General features: G+C 37.6%; 1 protein-coding gene across 5 annotated transcripts in view; it reads left to right on the forward strand.

The window, feature by feature from the left end:
* Positions 1 to 19,644, forward strand: part of LOC122819388 (AP2-associated protein kinase 1-like) — a 33,677-nt gene extending 14,033 nt beyond the window's left edge. Inside the window, exons 17-21 of one of the 5 annotated variants that reach the window (XR_006368604.1) lie at positions 123 to 227; positions 742 to 894; positions 8,377 to 8,484; positions 16,487 to 17,218; positions 19,317 to 19,644. Coding sequence is in view for 4 of the 5 variants with exons in the window: in XM_044096074.1 (XP_043952009.1) it covers positions 123 to 227; positions 742 to 894; positions 8,377 to 8,484; positions 16,487 to 17,130 (1,010 nt within the window). In the remaining variant the exon portion in view is untranslated. Of the gene's footprint in view, positions 1 to 122; positions 228 to 741; positions 895 to 8,376; positions 8,485 to 8,764; positions 9,652 to 16,486 lie in introns of those variants that run through there. The other 4 variants (XM_044096075.1, XM_044096074.1, XM_044096077.1 and 1 more) reach the window with 4 other exon arrangements.
* The last annotated feature ends 155 nt before the right edge of the window (positions 19,645 to 19,799 follow it).

Here is a 19,799-nt window from a genome sequence, read left to right on the forward strand (position 1 = left end):
GATTCAATCTTAAGCCCATTTTACATCTCTTTCTGTGCAGTCTGAATGAATTTGACATTGACTTACAAAGAACACAATGTTTGTACATAAGCTTTTAACTTTTTTCCTTTTCTGGCCTTCAGAGAAGCTGATTGAAGGTCTCAAATCTCCTGACACATCTTCTCTCATGCTTCCTGATCTGCTGTCATTGTCTGATCCTTTTGGAGGGTCTGTGGAGCCTGTGAAAGGTACAAGTCTTTTTACCTGTTAAACATTTTTCAACCCAAATAAGGCTGAAACAAAAAATCATTCAGGGCTGACTGCATTAAAAACAGAACAGGGTTAACCTGCAGCTCGATTCAACGCAAACAGAAACAGTAATGTTGTCAAGCGCAAACCTTCTTATCGTTATGTAAAGAAAGAGTGAAAGAATCAATAGTTTTATATTAACAGTGGGTGAAATGACATATGTGTGAAAGAACTGGCTTCAAATGAATCAACAGAATTTATAAACTGGCCTCTTTATTTATCCTTCTCCAAGTTTGTCTCTCTGCTGCCCCTGGTGGCCACATAGTTCCACATTATCGCTTGTGATTCAGTAAACGTTTAGACATACAGCATAAAAACTGGACTTTTAACAGCTTATATCTTTTACGAGCATTTAAAATTATAAAACATATCAAAGTGAGAATTTAGATGTTTTGTTAACTAGATCCCATTCTTGTGGCAATCTTTGGTTTGGTTTCTCGCCATCCGTCCCAGACCCTCTCACTGCAGACGACTCTCTCCTCGGGTCTCTCATCTCCGGACCACCCGCAGCACCGGGCAGCGCCGCCTCCTCCGCTCCCACCTCCGCCACCTCTGCTCTGGATGATTTCAGCCTGCTGTCAGGAGACTCAGTGCAGCCGAAAGGGGGTAAGAAGCTCCTAACTGTAAACATACTCTGCTTGGTGATGATTCAAAGTCACTCAGTGAAGCATGAATACCTTTGACAGATGTATTCTGATATGTTTGTTTCTATCCTGAAAAGAAAGAACTATTGGTTCTGATTTTTTCAAGAGCAAACTCTGAAGAAAGTAAACATTGGTACTGAATAATTTACAATCTGTAAGTTCTTAGAGGTTGAAATGCATGAACATCAGTGGATTAGATGTTAATTGGTGAGATGCTGCTTCTCTAACCAGGTATTTTGATTCCTAAGTGGGTTTAAGATATTAGATACAGCAGCCTCCTCCTAGTAAAAACGTGTATAAAACATTCAAATAAATTATGTATATTGCAGTAACATAATCTCACACTGAAAAATTTAGCCAAATCAAATTCTTGAAGAATATTTATTCAGTTAGGGTTAAAGAAAATCTTATTTTAAGATTTTTTTTTTTTTTTTGTTAGTTAACATAGCAATCCTTTAAAATAAGTGTACAGTAACTGTGGACTTCCGGGTCAACGCTGCAACAAGATGGCCGCATAAAAACAGGCTCCTCCGTGACGGTAATTAAACTTTTCCCCCTCGCTTAATTCAGATAATTATCAAAACGACAGGCTAAATCACTTAAAGGGGGAAAATGCCGAAAACTAACAAGACCGAAAAGAAAACGAATAAAACACAAGAAAATGACGAACAGTCGGGAGATGCTAGTGGAGATGAAGCTAATGCTACCACGAGGAAGGCTAGCCTTGACTCACAGCAATACGCGTTGCTGGAGGGTATCAAGACGCTTTCAAAAGAATTAAAAGAGTTTAAAAACGAAATGAAGCACGACATAGAAAAACTCAAAGAAGATGTAAAAGCCACAATGAAGGAAGATCTCAGCAGATTCAGGGAGGAAATGATGTGCGAGCTGCAGAACCAGAAGGGCAGTATCACCGAGGTACAGACCCGAGTGGCTGACCTGGAAGCTGCGTGCTTGGAAATGAAAAATGAGCTGCTTGAGACATTAGAAAGGAACAAAGCTATGAACGACAAACTTGTGGATCTGGAGAGTCGAAGCCGGAGAAATAATCTTCGTATCTATGGAGTTCCGGAAGGCAAAGAAGGTAGATCGGTCTCAGAGTTTGTCACCGATTTGCTAAATAAACAGCTGAAGTTACCAGATGGAAGTGAACTCCAGATACAGCGGGCACACCGAGCTTTGGTACCCAGACCGCCTCCTAACAAAGCCCGAGATCTATAATTGTGAATTTCTTGCAATTCAATACTAAAGAAATGATTCTAAAGAAAGCGTGGGAGCAGAAAATGGAGATGGAAGGCAAACGTCTTTATTTTGATAACGATTATGCTTCGGATGTCATAGAAAGACGCAAAGCGTACGGCCCATTAAAGGCAGCTTTGAAACAGAAAGGTATCAGATTCCAGACGCCGTACACAAAGATGAGAATCTTCTGGGACTCTGGAGTGCGGACCTATGAGAACGCGGACGAAACGGCATCGGATATGATCAAGAGAGGCTTCGGCTTGACCTGGGTTCCAAAAGAAAACAAGATAAGATTGGCCAAGGAGAGGCTCGACTCGCTGTTGCCATGGAAACGGATTATCAACACCGATACAGGTCAACGCGCGAGGGAGAAGCTTACCGAGTTCAGACGTGAGGACCAGTGACTGAACATTGAACCACAGGAGGAGGTTCGCATTATTATAAGAGCTTCTGTTACCAAAGTTATCTGTTATAGGTCTTTGTTAGATATTTAACCAAATACCGAATGGAGTAAATGTTGCAGAGTTTACCAAATGTTGGACTTATCTAGTATAAGTAGACCTCAGGCTACTACTAGAGAGGGCCCCCACCTTAGGGTGGTGTTTTGCCTTCCTCCCACCAGCAGGGACCTGGAGGGATGTCCTTACACATCTCTACCTTTGGAAGTTTCTGTTCTATTTGTTCATCTATGTTTTAATAGCTCGTTTAGTTATTTGTTGGGGGTTCTTTTTCTGATATCAAAGGGTGACCTTTCTAATCTAAATAATGGTTGATAGTATCAAGATTGTTTCGTTGAATGTGAACGGTATGAACAATCCTATAAAACGCAAAAAAATTTTAACTAAAATGCGAAAAGAGAAAGCACAGGTAATTTATTTACAGGAAACACACCTGTCTAAATCAGAACATGAAAAACTTAGGGGCTTTGGCTACTCAAATACATTTTATAGCTCATTCAGACTTGGAAACAAAAGAGGAGTTTCAATTTTAATTCATGACTCAGTAAAATTTGACTGCAGCCATGATCTATCAGATAAAGAAGGGAGATATGTGATAGTGAAGGGGACTCTTGAAAACGTAAAGGTAACACTGGTCAATGTCTACAACCCCCCAAACACCAATATTCAATTTCTTAATAACCTCCTCAATAAAATAATTATGGAAACAGAGGGAATGCTGATCTGGGGAGGAGATTTCAATATGATATTGAACACGAAGCTTGATACAACAAATGATAAAAAACAACAAAATTTAACTACAAAAAAATTTAAACTGGCACTTGAAGAATTTGGGTTTGTTGATGTCTGGAGGGAATTAAACCCTAAAACAAAGGATTATACCCACTATTCTGCGCCCAATAAAAGTTATTCCAGAATTGACTACCTTTTCATGAATAAATCTGACATATATAAAGTAAAGGAATGTAAAATAGAAGAAACAAGTATATCTGATCATTCTTCCCTAACATTAAAACTTAATTTACTTTCCAGTAAACGCAAAACAACTTGGCGATTAAATGTAGGCTTGCTAAACCACAAAACATTCAAAACTGAAATTTCTAATGATATCAAAACCTACATAGAGGAGAATGACGATGGTCAGGTTAACCCGGTGATACTATGGGACGCACTTAAGGCAGTATTAAGAGGAAAACTGATATCAAAAACTGTGGCTCTTAAAAAATCCAGAATGGAAGCCTATGAAAAAGAAAGAGTTAAATTAATAGATCTAGAAAAACAACATAAATCAACCCAAAATCCCAACCTGCTTATTAAAATAAAAGAAGTAAGAAACAACATTGATAAAATGCTTACATATGAAATTGAAAAGAAATCAAAATTTATTAGACAATCATACCATGAAGTCGGGCCTAAAGGAAAAAAACTGCTGGCAAAGAAACTGAAAAAGCAGCAGTCAGATAGAAATATCTATAAATTAAAAGATGGTGAAACAAATCAAATGACACACGACCCTGTAATTATTGAGGACATGTTTAGGACGTACTATCAAAGATTATACAGTCAACCTCCGTCCGCTGACAATGGACAGATAGAAACCTTCCTGGATTTACTGGACTTGCCCTCAATTGGAGAAACCCAGAATAAACTTCTCACTTCTCCCATAACAAGAATAGAAATACAAAAAGCAATTAATAGGTTAAAAAACGGTAAAACACCAGGTAGTGATGGATTGCCATCCGAGTGGTACAAATCCTTTAGTGAAGATCTCCTACCATTACTAGAAAAATCATTTAATTATACTCTGGAACATGCAGTGCTTCCTCCATCTTGGAGAGAAGCAATTATAACAGTTATTCCAAAAAAAAAGATGAGTGAGACATGCTCTGATTATAGACCAATATCTATTCTAAACATGGATTATAAAATTTATACCTCAATATTAGCAAAACGATTTGAACAATTCATTGGAGATATCATTGATGAGGACCAAACAGGATTTATTAAAGGTCGCCAAACACGGGATAATATCAGGAGGGCACTTCACATTATAGATCATATTCAAAGTAAAAAAATAAGAGCTATTTTAATCAGTCTCGATGCAGAGAAAGCTTTCGACAGCGTAAGCTGGAACTTCTTATATAAAGCACTTGGAAAATTTGGTTTTAATGAAAAGGCCGTACAGTGTGTGAGGACCTTATATCAATCACCAGTGGCCAGAATCAAGATTAACGGAAACCTAACTGATAACATAAAACTGGAACGTTCTACACGTCAGGGTTGCTGTTTATCACCAACACTGTTTGCAATTTATATTGAACCACTGGCACAACACCTAAGACAACATAATGATCTCAAAGGCATTGATATACATAATGAATTTCACACAATAGGTTTGTTCGCGGATGACGTAATTTGTTATCTATCAAACCCTGAAAATTCCCTGCCCTGTCTAATCAAACAGTTGGAGATATTTGGCTTCTACTCAGGATATAAATTAAATTTGAAAAAGACACAGGTTTTAACATTCGGTTACACACCATCAGAAACGATTCGTAGACAATATAAATTAAATTGGAATGCTACTATAATGACATATCTAGGAATACAGCTAACAAAAAATATGGATGACCTATATAAAGCAAATTTTATTAAAGTGGACCAAGAAATTAAGAGGGACATCAGAAGGTGGGACGCCTTAACACTAGATTTCAGCTCTAGAATTGAAACCATAAAACGAACGAGCGTATTACCAAGGTTGTTATATCTTTTCCTGGCACTACCTATAGAAATCCCAGACAGACAGTTTAAAACATGGAACCGGATTATATCTGGATTCATATGGAACGCCAAAAAACCCAGAATAAGATTTGAAACTTTACAATTACCAAAAGAGAAGGGAGGTATGGCATTACCAGACTTTAGAGAATATTACCATGCTGCTCAAATAACTCCCATAATAAATATAAGTGACATAAATTATGAAGCGAAATGGAAAAATATTGAACAAAAAGTCCATGGAAGAGAATTGCGGAGTATCATTGGAGATATAGAGACCACCAAGAATACACTTGAGAAAGTTAATGCTATTACTAGTTTCTCACTGGGTAAATGGTTATATATAATTCGAAAATGCAAACTAAAGGAACAATTATGTTTGATCCAATGGCCAGCCTATAACAAATATTTTACTCAAGACCTAAGATTTAAACAATGGCTAGAAAGAGGTTTAACAGCTCTATGTGTAGTCCTTAAAGATGGGCATTTCAAAAGTTTCCAGGAACTACAACAAGAATTTGCTCTGAGTACTCAAGATCATTTTAGATATTTACAATTAAGGGATTTTTATAACAAAGAGATAAAACACAGAGTAGACCAAAATGAAAATGGGATTGTCAAAATGCTGGTCGAGACCTATAAGGGTAAAAAACACAGAACTGTGTCTTTAATTTATAAACATCTATTGGAAAATAGAGGCACAAATACTCTGGATATTAAAACAAAATGGGAAAGGGAATTAGATATCCTGCTAACGGAAAACGACTGGCTTAGTATCTGGAAGACCCAAACTACGACATCCTCTTCCAGAATTTGGAGAGAACATTGTTGGAAGAATATAATCAGATTTTTTATAACACCCAAAATTACCAGCAAATTCAAATCTATTGTCCAACCGTGTTGGAGAAATTGTGGAGAATTTGATGTTAATCATGCGCATGTTTTTTGGCTTTGTCCTAGAATTACACAGTTCTGGAACGAAATACACAAAGAGATTGTAATAATATTAGGCTACACAATACCTAAGACTGGTCTGGTTTTATATCTTGGCCTTTTGGAGAATGTTGTTCTTAATAATGACTGTTATTTGTTTAAAATTCTGTTGGTGGCTGCCAAAAAGGTAATAACTAGGAAGTGGTGCCAATCTGACCCTCCCACCAGAAAGGAATGGATACAGACTGTGAACTCATTATATGAGATGGAGATTCTAACACATAGACTGAGGACACAAGAAGAGCAATGCCAGGACAAATGGGAAAAATGGATAAACATCACATCAACGTTACAGGACTAATTTTGGATACGAACGGTACCCTTGAATCTTGTGATACTGTAATAAGAGTCTCCCCCCCACTATGTTATATTTGTTTTGTTTGTTCTGCTTTATTTTTGTTTGTCTTTTTGTAGTGTTTGATTTTTTTATTTTTTATTTTTTTGAAAATATTCTAAAAATTCCAATAAAAATAAAGTAAAAAAAAAAAAAAAAAAAAAAAAAGTGTACAGTAACTGTTTCTAATGTATGCTGGTTTGAAGTTGATCAGAGTCTCTAGAATTTTTAAATTACAAATTAGTGATAATTTTTTTAATATGGGGTATAAAAACGATGCGACTCAGGCTCATAGGCTTCAGCCAATGGTCACTGAGCTAAACGAGGAACCATGTTTTTCATGTGGAGGCGACTCTACAGTGGAAACTCACAAAGTCTCTATGGCAACCATTAAACATCACCTACATAATTATATTTTTTAGTGTGTGAAGCCTTTCGAGGTGAAGCTTGTTGTGTCCTATCATCACAAACACAAACATGTTGAGTTTGCTAGACTGTCCTATAACTTTTAACTGGAACCATTTGATTTTTTCAGAAAAGTCTTTTAGATCATAGTTCCACAACCATAAACACACCAGCACACACTCCCCATTAAGGATCATTTCGTCCTTTCCCATTATACAAGTTGGTTTGCTGAAATAACGGCAGAGTGTGGTTTCAGAGTATGCAGATAAGTTATTAATTTCTCCTCTCACTGGCAGAATCATTAATTTGACATCAGCAATCTTTAGACTTGATAAAGTGTGTTTGAGGAGCCATTTTGTCCTTCATCATGACACGAATTGACAGCTCAATTCATTATCTTCCCTTATAGATCTGAAGTGAGTAGGTCCGCTTCGTGAGACCTTGAGTTTGAGTGTAATATCGACCTTGTAGAAATGTGTTGATTGAACTCTTATGATTCCACTCTTGGGATTTTGGATCGTATAGAAAATTTCAGCAAACGGTAACATTTTTGCTCTATTTTGTCCTCCAGAACCAAATAATTTTTTAATTCAGGCCAACAGCTTTACTAAACATCCTTCATTTTTTAATCTCGTTTATCATCACACCTCCCTAAAGCTAAAACATTTTTGATTCACTGTTTCATAGTCAGGGTATTTTTTGTTAGATTAATGATTATTAGATTAATGATCCTCCTTATAATGGGTTTTCAATCAGTTTAATCAAGTTTAAAGTCTGTAATGTAGCAGAATGTTCCTTATCTGACAGGAGTCATCTATAAAATTGCGCTGTCTCTGTCAAATTAAAAACTGCACAGCTGGGGTTTAGTTATCAGTTCTTGGCTGCAGAGCAAAAGTATTTAATGTTGTTGACTCTGCCAACTCTGAATCACAGCCTGACTATGTGCAGCAGCTGACTCCAGTTGCAAATCACCAATTCCCTCTCATAATATGCCATCAGATATCATTTTTATGTTTACAGAGCAGCAGATCTATTTGTCTTGAAAAGCCTGGATTCAGAGCATCATTTTAGAGAAAGAAGGAAAATCTTTTTGTAATTGCTGTGCATATTTTTATGTGGAGGAGGCATCATTATTCTGCTGGAGTAATAAAACATCATCCCAGTGGCCCGCTACATTATATTGTTTTTATTCAAACGTTACCCCGTTGATCTGAGATTTATTTATCGTCTTCAGACTCATCTCTCTTGATCTCAGACTTCGAGGCTCAGTCAGCCAGTGCGGAGGCTGCTACAGAGGACGACTTTGATCCTATTCCCGTCACAGGCCGAAAGAATTCCCAAGGTACGCCTTTAAAGTTTTTTATTGTTAGAAAGCCTCATGTGGCTGAAGTCATCTTTGAAATAAAACATTAAAATCTAATAGGTCAAATAAAAACGTAGGGATGCAATTTTTGGAAAAGCTGTAGCTCTAATTGGGTAAATATTTTTCTTCCTTCTTCTCCCTCCTTCCTTTTTGACTGCTTTCCTTGCCTGTTGTGACTCCCACTCCCGTGCTTCCCCTCCAACCCCACCTCTGTTTGCCCGTACTCGTCTCGTTCCCCTCCCCTTGTCTCTTCGGCCAGTTTCAGGAGGCCACTCGCGCAGTAACAGTGGTGGTTCTGAATCCAGCCTGCCCAGCTTGGCCCGCTCCCTGATGCTGGTGGACCAGCTCATCGACTTGTAGATGGCCCCCCCTTCCTCCTTCATAGAAGCTGTATCTCTGGATAATAGTCCGCCATAGCATAGCAACAATCAGCCATGTAGATGTAGATAGCTCCCTGCACCCCCTCCCTGACTTCCTCCCTTCATTTTAGAAACATCCCTCACCTGTCAGCGGTTTCTTCATTCCTACTTTTCTTTCATCGATAGCAGCGTCCGCCATTTCTTCATCTCTCATCTTCACGCTAAAATTTCAGCTTTGTTCTAGTCGCCATGCATTATGTGTGATCCACCGAAAACGAGCAGCCAATCCACCGTCCATTTTAAACACTAGTCACGGTAGGATTTTTTTTTTTTGTCAATCAGGATAAAAGCTATCAGTTTATTTGAAGAATACTGCATCGTCTAATAGCAAACAAAAAATGATAATTGTCGTAATGTAAAATAGACATAGTTCTAAGTGGTTGTAGTTCTCGTGCACAAGTGAATTTGTTGTGGTTTGCCTTCCTAGATTTTCCTCCCTGAGTTTATTTGCACAGAAAAAAACCATGGAAAATTTTAATGATTGTTCATTCAGATGAGGTTTATTTTAGTTAACAAAGCCAAACATCTCTGAATCTGATGTTTTGTAGCCTGATTTGCACACAGATGCATAAATGTTAGACTTGTTTGAGTTAAGGGATGGAAGATCTGTACGACTTTGAAGCTGCTTTAGTTGAGCATGAAATACAGAAACATGAGTCATTTCACACTACGTTAAAGTGCCATAGAGTGACCCAAGAAGTGACGAGAACAACAAAGCAAAGACAAAGCACAGCACACTCCATAATTATTGGCACCTTTAGTAATGATTTTGATTTAAAATGTTCACAAATAAATAATTTTCTTCCTTCCTGCCCGTGAAGTGGAAAGTTTAGCTTGAGTACCACACATCCAGATGTATTAAAGTTTTAATTGTTGCTCTGACTGCAATTTGTATGTTCTGCTTACAGGGATCAAAGTAAACAAAAGTTTTAAAAAATATATCAAGAATATCTTGGCCATACTGTTTGGAGTTTATTAAGAGAGCAATTTTCTGATTTGAACATTAGAAGATCAAGATGCATTTTGTCTCGTTTGAATAGCATGTTTTCTTGTCATTCCCATTGTTAAAAATAATATTTTGCCTCTTGCCACTGCATCATCATTTCACCTGAGTAAAACAAAAACATGTATTACCAATCAAAATCATTGAGGCACTCTGAGAATATTAAACTATAAACTACAAATATGGGTTAAGATGGCATTTTTTTGTAATTAAAAATACTTTACTCTCATATGTCGCTCACTGAAAAACTCAAATGTAAGGTTGGACTTTTCAAAAAATTTCCCTGTTGGGATCATGCTACCGCAATAAAATACAGTATATAGGGCTGAAACGATTCCTCGAGTAATTGGAGTACCTCGATTATTACAATTCCTCGAGGAAAATTTATCTGCCTCGAAGCTTCGTTAAATTATATTTTGTTATTTAGCGCACCTTGTTCGGGCCAGGTTATTACTTGCGTTGCACAGTGCTCTGACTTCCCCCTAAGTTCTTGACGAAAGCTAACTGTTAGCATCATAACGTCCAGTTATGATGCTAACTGTTAGCAGTTATAAAATCCTCCCAAGTTCGGCCTGGGAGGATTTTATTGATTGATGATAATGTCTGGGTCGTTTTTCGGGGGACCAATAAGCATGATTGAAATGACTGGCGCGATGCGATGCCTGGAGTACGATAGTCTTTTCTCCTCCCGGAGCTGCTGCCTAGTGGCCGGTTCAGACCGAACAACGCCGAGGGAGTATTTATACAGGTAACCGGAAAGACCGAACACTGCGGGCGGCTGCGCATTAGATGATTAACCTAAGCTAAGTGTAGCTTTACGGACGAACCGGAAAATTAATTTCATAACATCACGGTCTCAGTAAATGGGTGGAAGAGCACATTGTGGCGGCACGTAGCTGGTAGATGTTTCTGTGTGTGACAAACGAAGGTGTCGAATCCCATCGCTAACATGAACACAAAAGCTATAAATGTCTGGGCAAGGTGAGAGTTCATCCATTTATGTGACTGAAGATGAATGCATAAACGAAAAGCAGGAGTATTGACATTTTTTATAAGCGTTTTTGTGAGCCTTCCTCTTTACTATTACACTGAATATAATTTCAGATTTTTGTATAACTTTTCTTCAGGTTAACTTAGAAAGTGAGCTGTTATAGTTACAAGTTAATTTTCTAAACTACAGAAAAGTTAATGTTAGGAAAGCTCAAATGTAAAAAAAAAATGGACTGATGTTATGTGACAGTAATACTGCTGTTATGTGAGATTTACCAATGTTTTATTTAATCTTTTTTTATCCGATTACTCGATTAATCATAAGAAAAATTGACAGATTACTCGATTAATCGTAAGAATAATTGACAGATTACTCGATTACTAAAATATTCGTTTACAACAGCCCTAAAAATATTAATTAATTTTCAGACTTTTTTAAGCATCTTTACCAGACATGCCAATATTTGTACACGGTGTTGTACATCCAGCCATTCAGTATGAATAATATTTGCTCTTGTCCGTTCCACTTTGCTTTTTTTTAAGATGAAGATTTTAAGTTGTTTTCCTGAAGGAAGGTCATGTTGGAACTAAATCAGAAGTCAGTGTGTTTATAGCAGCATTCCATATCTATAGAAATGCATGAAATCTTGATAATAATGTGATAAACTAACAATAATAGGACCTAGCAGATAAAAAGTAGCAAATATAAATATACACAACACTCTCCAATCATTTCCTGGCACTGACAGAAATCTCATTAGACAAATATTTTTCACACACTCATTCTTTTGTTTTTGCACATTTAGTTCACATTGTCCAATCCCTGCTACATTCCTCTCTTTTGTTTACTCCTTATTTATGTAAATAGATATCTGCAAACTCTTATCCAGAACATATATATGAAGTCATTGTCATAAAGCTTTACACGTGGAAGACATATTGCTTTATGTGTGAATCTGATGTACATGTCATATATATACAAATATATATATGACATTGTTTTCCTGTTAATACATGTTAATATGAATAGAGTGTTAGAGATTGAATGTAAGAAATAAATATTAGTCTATATTAAAAATCTATATATGATTCTTAACATCATAATTGTTCGATAATGTTAAAGAGTATCTGAAAATGTCCTTCCTCTGTGCATACATGTGATATTTTTATTTTTATTCTTGGTTATAAATGCTCTGAAACTGTCGGTATGTTAAAATGTATAGATGCTAACCATGGTCTCCGTCCAGCCTGCAAGATGAGGCCTGATCCCGTGTCTTATCCCACCCTCGTGAAAAGAAAAGTGAATCTGTGTGTGGTCTCTTCTCATGGAAAGGTGGACGATTATATTTTTTATTCAAAGCAGCCAGTGTATAGAGGGGGAGTTTAATTGTGTGAATTTTTGGTCCCATTTCATTATATATTTTTTGTGCTTTTTAAGGCTTTCTTGGCTCATTTTAGTGATCACAGGATTCATATCAAAAAGCATGGCAGTGTTGTTGAATGTTACAATCCCATGCGTTGGTATACAGTGTTCTGATAAGTGTGCGTGCGTGGACTCTGAAGTATTGGGTGTTTTTTCCAGTAGTCTTCTTGTGTTGTTGTTTGCTGCAGAAATTGCATTTGGTCAGTTTGTCCTTAAATCTCCTATGAAAGCACAGACCCCCTCTCTCCTCCTAAATTCTCTCAGGTGGTCAGAGCTGCATCTTCTGCAGCACACTGACCTACTGCTCTCCCGTTCTCTGGAAGTATGTGTTTATTTTTACAGTTTACAGAAACAACACTCGTCTTGTATTTAATGTTTTCGGGGCTCTGTGGAGTGTGGCGGTCTGAAGGTACAGCCCTGTGGCTGAAGTCTGATTATCACACAGCATTATAAACGTTATTGAAGGTCAGAACTGTATAGATGTTTCTGTAGGACAAAATAAAGGGTCTCATGCTTCTGATACATGATTACAAAGAAAATGGCTACTTTCACTTGTTTATTCTTATTTTATTTTATTTGAAAAACGGAATTTAAAAAAGCACAACTTTTATTTTTGGAGAAAGAGATTTAGAAATATCCTTATTTTATGGAAATAAAGTGCCCAAGTTTAACAAGTTAATTGGCCATATTTCAACAATCCATGTGCAATATTACTTTAAATATAACTAGCATTTAAAGAGGAGCTATTATGCAAAACTCACATGTTGCAAGTTTCTGTATTTTTATGTAAGTCTCAACTGCTTCTAAAAACCAAGAGCTCAAGAAAACCACTCAGCCTCTTTTTTGGCAGTAAGCTAAAGTTCTTCTGTGTCTGGAAAATGAGCCTCCTGATTTTTAAGTTGCATTCGACAAATGCTGTTCTGTTACCCAGCGAAGCCCAGCACGTCACATAGGAACCCAAGCAGAGGTCCAGCAAGTTTGGTGAGCTGGTTTTACCACTGTATGCGCCGTACAATGGCAGCTGAAAAAAGCAAGTGTTTTGTTGTCAACCAAATCACTTGCCGCATTCTTGTTGGTTGTGCAGGAGGCTCTACTTCTGTTTTTCAAAGCTGTATGGTTGTATAATTGCGCATCTGTTTGTAGGCATTTTCACAAGCTTTAGAGGGCGTGACCAGCAACAGCTTAAATGAATTTAAAGTGGCAAGAGGCCCCAAAACAGCTCGTTCTGAAAGGAGTTCCAAATAGGAAGAACCTGACACCAGACTAAAATCTCATTATTTAAGAATCATTTTGTGTAAAAAAAAATGTAACAAATATGTTTTGTATAACCCATAGGCCTATCCTAACCTGCGCATGGAAGCATAATAGATCCCCTTTAAGTGACAAGCGTAGGAATACCAAGCCCAGAATCTAAAGTTTGTGCCAAAAGGATGGAGTGAGTTACTCAGATGTTAATAACATTTCCCCTGATAGTGCGGAAGGTTTGAGTAACAACCACAAGAAGCCATCTTGAAAGCCTTGCTATATTTTCCGGAGTTACAGCATGTGCAGTTTTAAGGCTTAATATACCCAATGATCCCGTTTCTGATCCTCCTGCTGAACATCAGTTGTCTGCAGTTACTGTCTGAACCTATGCAAGTCCCCAAGCTTTTTCCCTGTAAGCGTTAGTGTGCTGTTGCATTCACTAAAGCCAAGCAAGGCAAGTACCTGGTGAGAAACGGAAGCCCCAAATTTGTGTGTTTTTTTTTTGTCATTTTCCCCAAAATGAAAACAGTCAGCTATGTGACATTATCAAGTGTTTTTGAGATGCCTCCTTGTCATTATGGCCCAACCCTGCATCAGAGCTGTGATACTTTGTGCTCCTATTTTTGTGAGATAATTTAAGAATTATAAAGGGATGGATAATAAAGTACAAATGTGAATGTTGACTTTTTGACTGTTGATTCTTGCATTTTTCAAACACTGTTGGTCTGCATTCTCAGTGTTTCAGATTTCAGAGCTTGGCAGATTTATTCATACCCCTTAAACTTTTCCGCCATTTGTCACTTTACAACCGCAAACCTCAACCTTGGATTGGGATCTTATGTCATGGAGCAACATAAAGTAGACCCTACACTCTACATGGTGTGGTTTCCATAAATTAATTTCAGATTGTGTTTATCGAAATGAGCAGGAACTAACAGAGGTGCTCTCTTCAGATGAGATCACAGCATTGCACGCATGAACCAGATCAAGTTACGTGAGTTTTCTCAAGAGCTTTTCTACGGATTTACGTTGGAGAAAAAGAATACCAACACCGCTGTCTACATTACCCTGTCTGTAAGACATTACACTCCTCCCTTCTGTCTGCATTGAACCCAAGCACTTTGTCATTCATTGTCTCTTTCTGTTTTGCTATGAATGTGTTCACATTGCGCAGATTAAATGTCAAACCTTTGTTGGTAAATGTGTGATCTGATTCCATTTAAGCTCAAATTTAGTTGACTTGGCTTGGTTTTGCTGGCCAGCTTTCTTTTTTGAAATGATATTTTCTCCATTCATTAGATGGTTGTCCAAAAGCTGCTCATGTGTTCCCAGATGTCCGCCTTCACAATTCTTACAACTGCAAATCACTCTTTGACAATCTCCTGACTTTGACTGAGTGTTTCACTTTACATTCAGCTCTTCTATTGTGACTTAAATGTAGAGCATCCTCGCTGATGGGTGTCACCTGTTTAGGTGCAGAAGTGGTTTTGCTTCGTTGTTCTGTAAGGTAACTGATGGACATTAGCACAGAACTTTGACTAGTGTTAGCTCTGTCTCTGTCTCTCAAATTTATGCCTCTTCATTATGGTGTTACTCTCAGGTTTGCATATCTCTTTAAATTTCCTTAGGATCCTCCCTGGATTCTGCTGGTGTGGTAATGGCACCCTCTGCTGACACTACTCTAGGTGAATATGGAAATGTCTACTTCCTCTATGTTGAAGGATTGAAGAGAAGATCTTTCCCTGTGTGTAGCTGCAGTGAATAAATCATAATCCTTCTCAAACCTTGGCCAGTTTTCTTCCACTTTCGGAAAATGAGAGAATCAGGTTGTTGAAATGCAACATGTGTGGATCTGCCTCTGTAGTTGTACTGGAACTGCTGGGTCAGATAATTTGCTGGGAGTCTGCAGATGAATTTAACTTCAAGTTCATTGATAGAAGCAGGAAAATATGAGATCACAAAGTCTGAATGTCTTTTAGAGTATGTTTTCAGCAGCATTTACAGCTCAAAATTCTCCACTGGATCTCGGTCTGGACTTTGACTGGGCCACTCCAACACTTGAATATTCTTTGATCTAAACCATCCCTTTGAAGTTCTGTGTTTTGGGTCGTTATCTTGCTGGAAGGTGAAGCTCTGCACATCGAGTACACATTTACATGTTGGATAGAAAGAAAGATTAAGACCTCATCTGACCAGAGCTTCTTCTTTTGATAAATGCTGTCCATGTCTGGTCCGTCTGTTTTTCTGGACAGCCATGTCTTGGTTGTATTCATGTTGAGGCATTTTAAATTGAACAGTGCTGCAGAAAAAAGTCAAAGCTTGTGATAATGTTTTTTTAATACCAACCTGCTTTTTTAAACCCATGCACAACTTTCTTTGTCCACACACAAAGATTATTATTATAAGGGCTAGGGTTTATTATAATATTTATAATAAATTATTTATTATAATAAAACAATAATTGTATTATTTTATTTCTTTGAGACATTTTGTTGTTGGGCAAAGATGAAAAAAAGTTTAAATATGTCACATTACTAACAATCTGCTTGGATTGTCCTGTACATCTACACAGGTAAGACTCTGAACATGCACTGTTTGTGTCACAGTTAAGTTGTGTAAAGCAGCTTGGACCTCAGTTCAGTATTAATAAGTTAATTTATCAATTAAATACTCAGTAAATTCATGTTCAGCTTTCATTGAAATTTATGTGGAAAAAATGTATGTGATGAGTTGAATCCCTCAGATTTTTTAAAAACATTTCATTTATTTGTATTTGTTGTGATTTTCTTACAAGATTTGTTTTTGGTTTTAGTTTAGGGATTCTTTAAGAAACATTAATGTAATGTAGCAAAACTTTCAGAGAACAGAATCTCACTTTTCTCTCTGTTATTGCACACACAGACCTGCAGAGGGAGCTCTTCAAACTTCACTCTGCTCAGTCTGCAGCTCCTGGGCAGAAGATCCATCAGAGCTCCGCTGCATGTGTCCCCTATAAACACATGTTGCTGTCAGACGAACGTGGCGCTCATCCCCGCCCTTCACGCGTTCCCTGCTCCAAGAGTCATTTCATACCTGTTAACCAAGAATCTCAGAGCCCTCCTCCAAGCAGCGCCATCATCTCTGATGTCTTCCAGCTGGCCCCGTTTAAACCGCAAAGGAAAGAAAGCGCGGCAGCCTGCAGAGTCTCCGCCTTTTCTGCATCCCATAATTCTGCTGAAGCATCAGATGTTTTCCTGCAGGCACCGTTTGGGAAACGGCAGGAAACAAACAGAGCTGCTCCTGCTAACACTCACACATTCATGTCTGGGACTCAGCAAGTGAGAAACAGCACAAAGTGTCACCCTGTCGCCCTCTTGCACACGGAGGCCCCTCTGCTCCAGCAGCCCGTGGCGGTGCACCGGGTCGTCTCCAGGATCGGTCAGCAGGCCGCCGTGGGCTCAGTGGCAGTGGGTCCTCTGCATTCCTGGACCATCGTGGGAAAAGTTGTGGATGACCCATTCACCGCGGCACCTTTTCAGCCCAAATGCTCCCCAGGGAAGCCTTAGTTTTGTTAGTATGTCTTTAAAAAATGCCAAGTCAGAAGAAGAAGAAGCCAAAATATAGTTCAGCTGCAGTATGACTGAAATCCCACATGTAAGTTCGACGTTGTTTCAAGGTTAAGGCTCTACCTCACTCATCTCATTTGCTTTCAGTCACCATATCAAGTCTTCATGAACAGTTTCAGCTTTAATTCAGTGGATTATTTATCTGTTAAATAATCACATAAAGGTAATTAAGAATGTTCCGGAGCAAAGGTTTGTATGCAGTTTTTACTTTTTCACACAAGGTCAAAATTATAAATTCAGGCTCAGATATGTACATATTCACTGATTTCTGCCATAATTCTGACTGCATTTTCAACCACTTGCCTTGTTAGTCAAGTTGTAGAAGGGTTGATGTCAGGGATTTGAAATCAAAAATACATTAATAATCCCAAAATTAAAACTGATATAATAGTCTTCTAAGAGTCATTGTAGCTGCTGATGGCTGTGGGAAGGAAGGATCTCCTGTAGCAGTCTGTGTTACAGTTTGCCTCAAGAAACCTCTGACTGAAGACTTGTATAATATGGAGAAAACCTAGAAGCTTAATGTCAGTCTGCAGCAGCCATCAAAATCCAATGGTGATGTGTGTTGGGCGTCTTTATCCTCTTGGAACAACCAGTTTTGTTTATATTTTAACCATCATATCTAAACGGTCATTTTTATATTTTTACATAAAAGCAAAGTTCAAAGTTAAACAACAACCCAGGAACCACTGAGGTAAAAAAAGTAAAAGCTGCTTTTGAGCGCCAGTGACTCGAATTTAACATCAACAAGAAAATATGAACCATCTACTCTAAAGTTTTGACATTTCAGCTTGACTCGCCAAATGCTTTGTGGGGAAAAGCTGAGTTGTTTGGCCAAAAGGACATAAAATGTGAAGAAGAGACTCTCAATGCTTGTATGAACTGTAAAACAAGGCGGTGGTAGCATCATGGCCAGGGCCATTTCTTAATTAAACATCTATTCTATGTGTAAAAGCCTAATGCATCACAGGGACCAACCCAGCGTATATGAACTCAAGACATTCCAGCAAAAAGTGGTCAGAAATCCAGACAAAACTATTCCAGAGTTCTGTTGACATCCACAAAAACATGACTTCCCTGCAATTTGCTCACGGACATTTATACAAATAATATTGGGCCTAATATCTGAACCAATATTTCTAATTTTAATCAGAAAAAAAAAAACAGTAAATTTGAAGCTTGTCCAGCCAAGTCTTGTTTTTGTAAACCAGTGTTGTTGTATCTTGTATTACTAGTCCAGGCCCCAAAAAGAAGAAGTTAAGTTCATCATTATAAGGCCTAAGTTAAGATGACCTCCATTTTCATGGGGAGTGAATGTTGATATTTTCTATCACTTTTTTATCCAACTAAGACATTTTACTTGGATTTAGAGGAAAAGTGATTCAGCTTTTAGTGCGTCGTGCCAGAAGCCATCAGTTTCTGAACAACCCAAAGGATTTGCTTGTCGCCTCATGCTTTAAGCCCATTAAATCTTTCCTGTTGTTCACATATAAACTGCAGATTGTGCTTTCATTATCAGTATTAGGAGATTTTTCAAATGTTTGCAGTTTTCTTGTCGACATTCGGTATCAGATCAGAGCTGTCAGTTGCCATGTTACTGCAAGCCAAATACACAGTTCTTTTTCTAAAAGCACTTTTTAAATACAAGCTTTCCAAAAATCCCAGCAGCTCAGCAGAGATTTGGATGTAGTCAGTGTTTAATTATCCTAATCCCAGTTTAAACTGGTATAAAACACAGTTTAGTGTATGTTTTATAACTTTTCTGTCTAGTCTGTGAAATAAGTTTCATAAATTTAGTTTGTCAGCATATCACAGATTAGATTCTTTGTGATAAAACATTAAATATGAGGCTTTTTTGCTCAGGCTTAAGATTCCTGGATGTGTTCTCTGTATTATCGGCTCAGTTAATACGGGGTAAAAAGGGAAAGTTAAATGTTTTATCAGCCTAATATAGTCTTGTTTTGTTCTTTTACTCTTATGTGTTTTTCTGTCTCTGAGTTATATATTAAAACAATTAAAAGTGGGTGTACACTTTTAATAGGAATCTCTGAATGTAAATCATCTGCATTTTACCCACAGTCCTAACCTGTTCTTATTCATTTTTGCCCTTTTTCGCTTCTCATCAGGCAATCCATGCAGGCGTCCCTGGAAACAGCTTTTTCTAATTTAATCCCAGTTTAGGATTAACCACCAGTGTTATAAAATCACCCAACATTAAAGAAATACTCTTATTTCTTTGATACTCTTATTAAAGAGTATTTCTTCAGAGTCCTCCAGTTTTTTTTAAAGTAACATTGACGTATCTGCCTTGATGGACATGTAACATTGTATTTTGAGGTGATGCTATTAATAAACAGTTGTGGCAAAATCGTTCCACAGTGATGTAAAAATGTTTTCTTATGGTTTTTTTGTTGTTTTTTTCTTCTTTACTGGAAAATAAAAAATCTGAAACAATTTCCGTGTGCTATTAAAACTTGTGCAGAGACTAAATGTGGACGTTACCTCTTTGTGCTAACATGTGGTAGCAAAAAATCAACGATATGTTGAACAATCGAATCTGGCCTAAACAGTTCAAAGTAGATTAGTCAGGGAAAATATCTTAGCACCAG

Source organism: Gambusia affinis, linkage group LG17 (genome assembly GCF_019740435.1).
Source record: "Gambusia affinis linkage group LG17, SWU_Gaff_1.0, whole genome shotgun sequence".
NCBI classification, from domain to species: Eukaryota; Metazoa; Chordata; class Actinopteri; order Cyprinodontiformes; family Poeciliidae; genus Gambusia; species Gambusia affinis.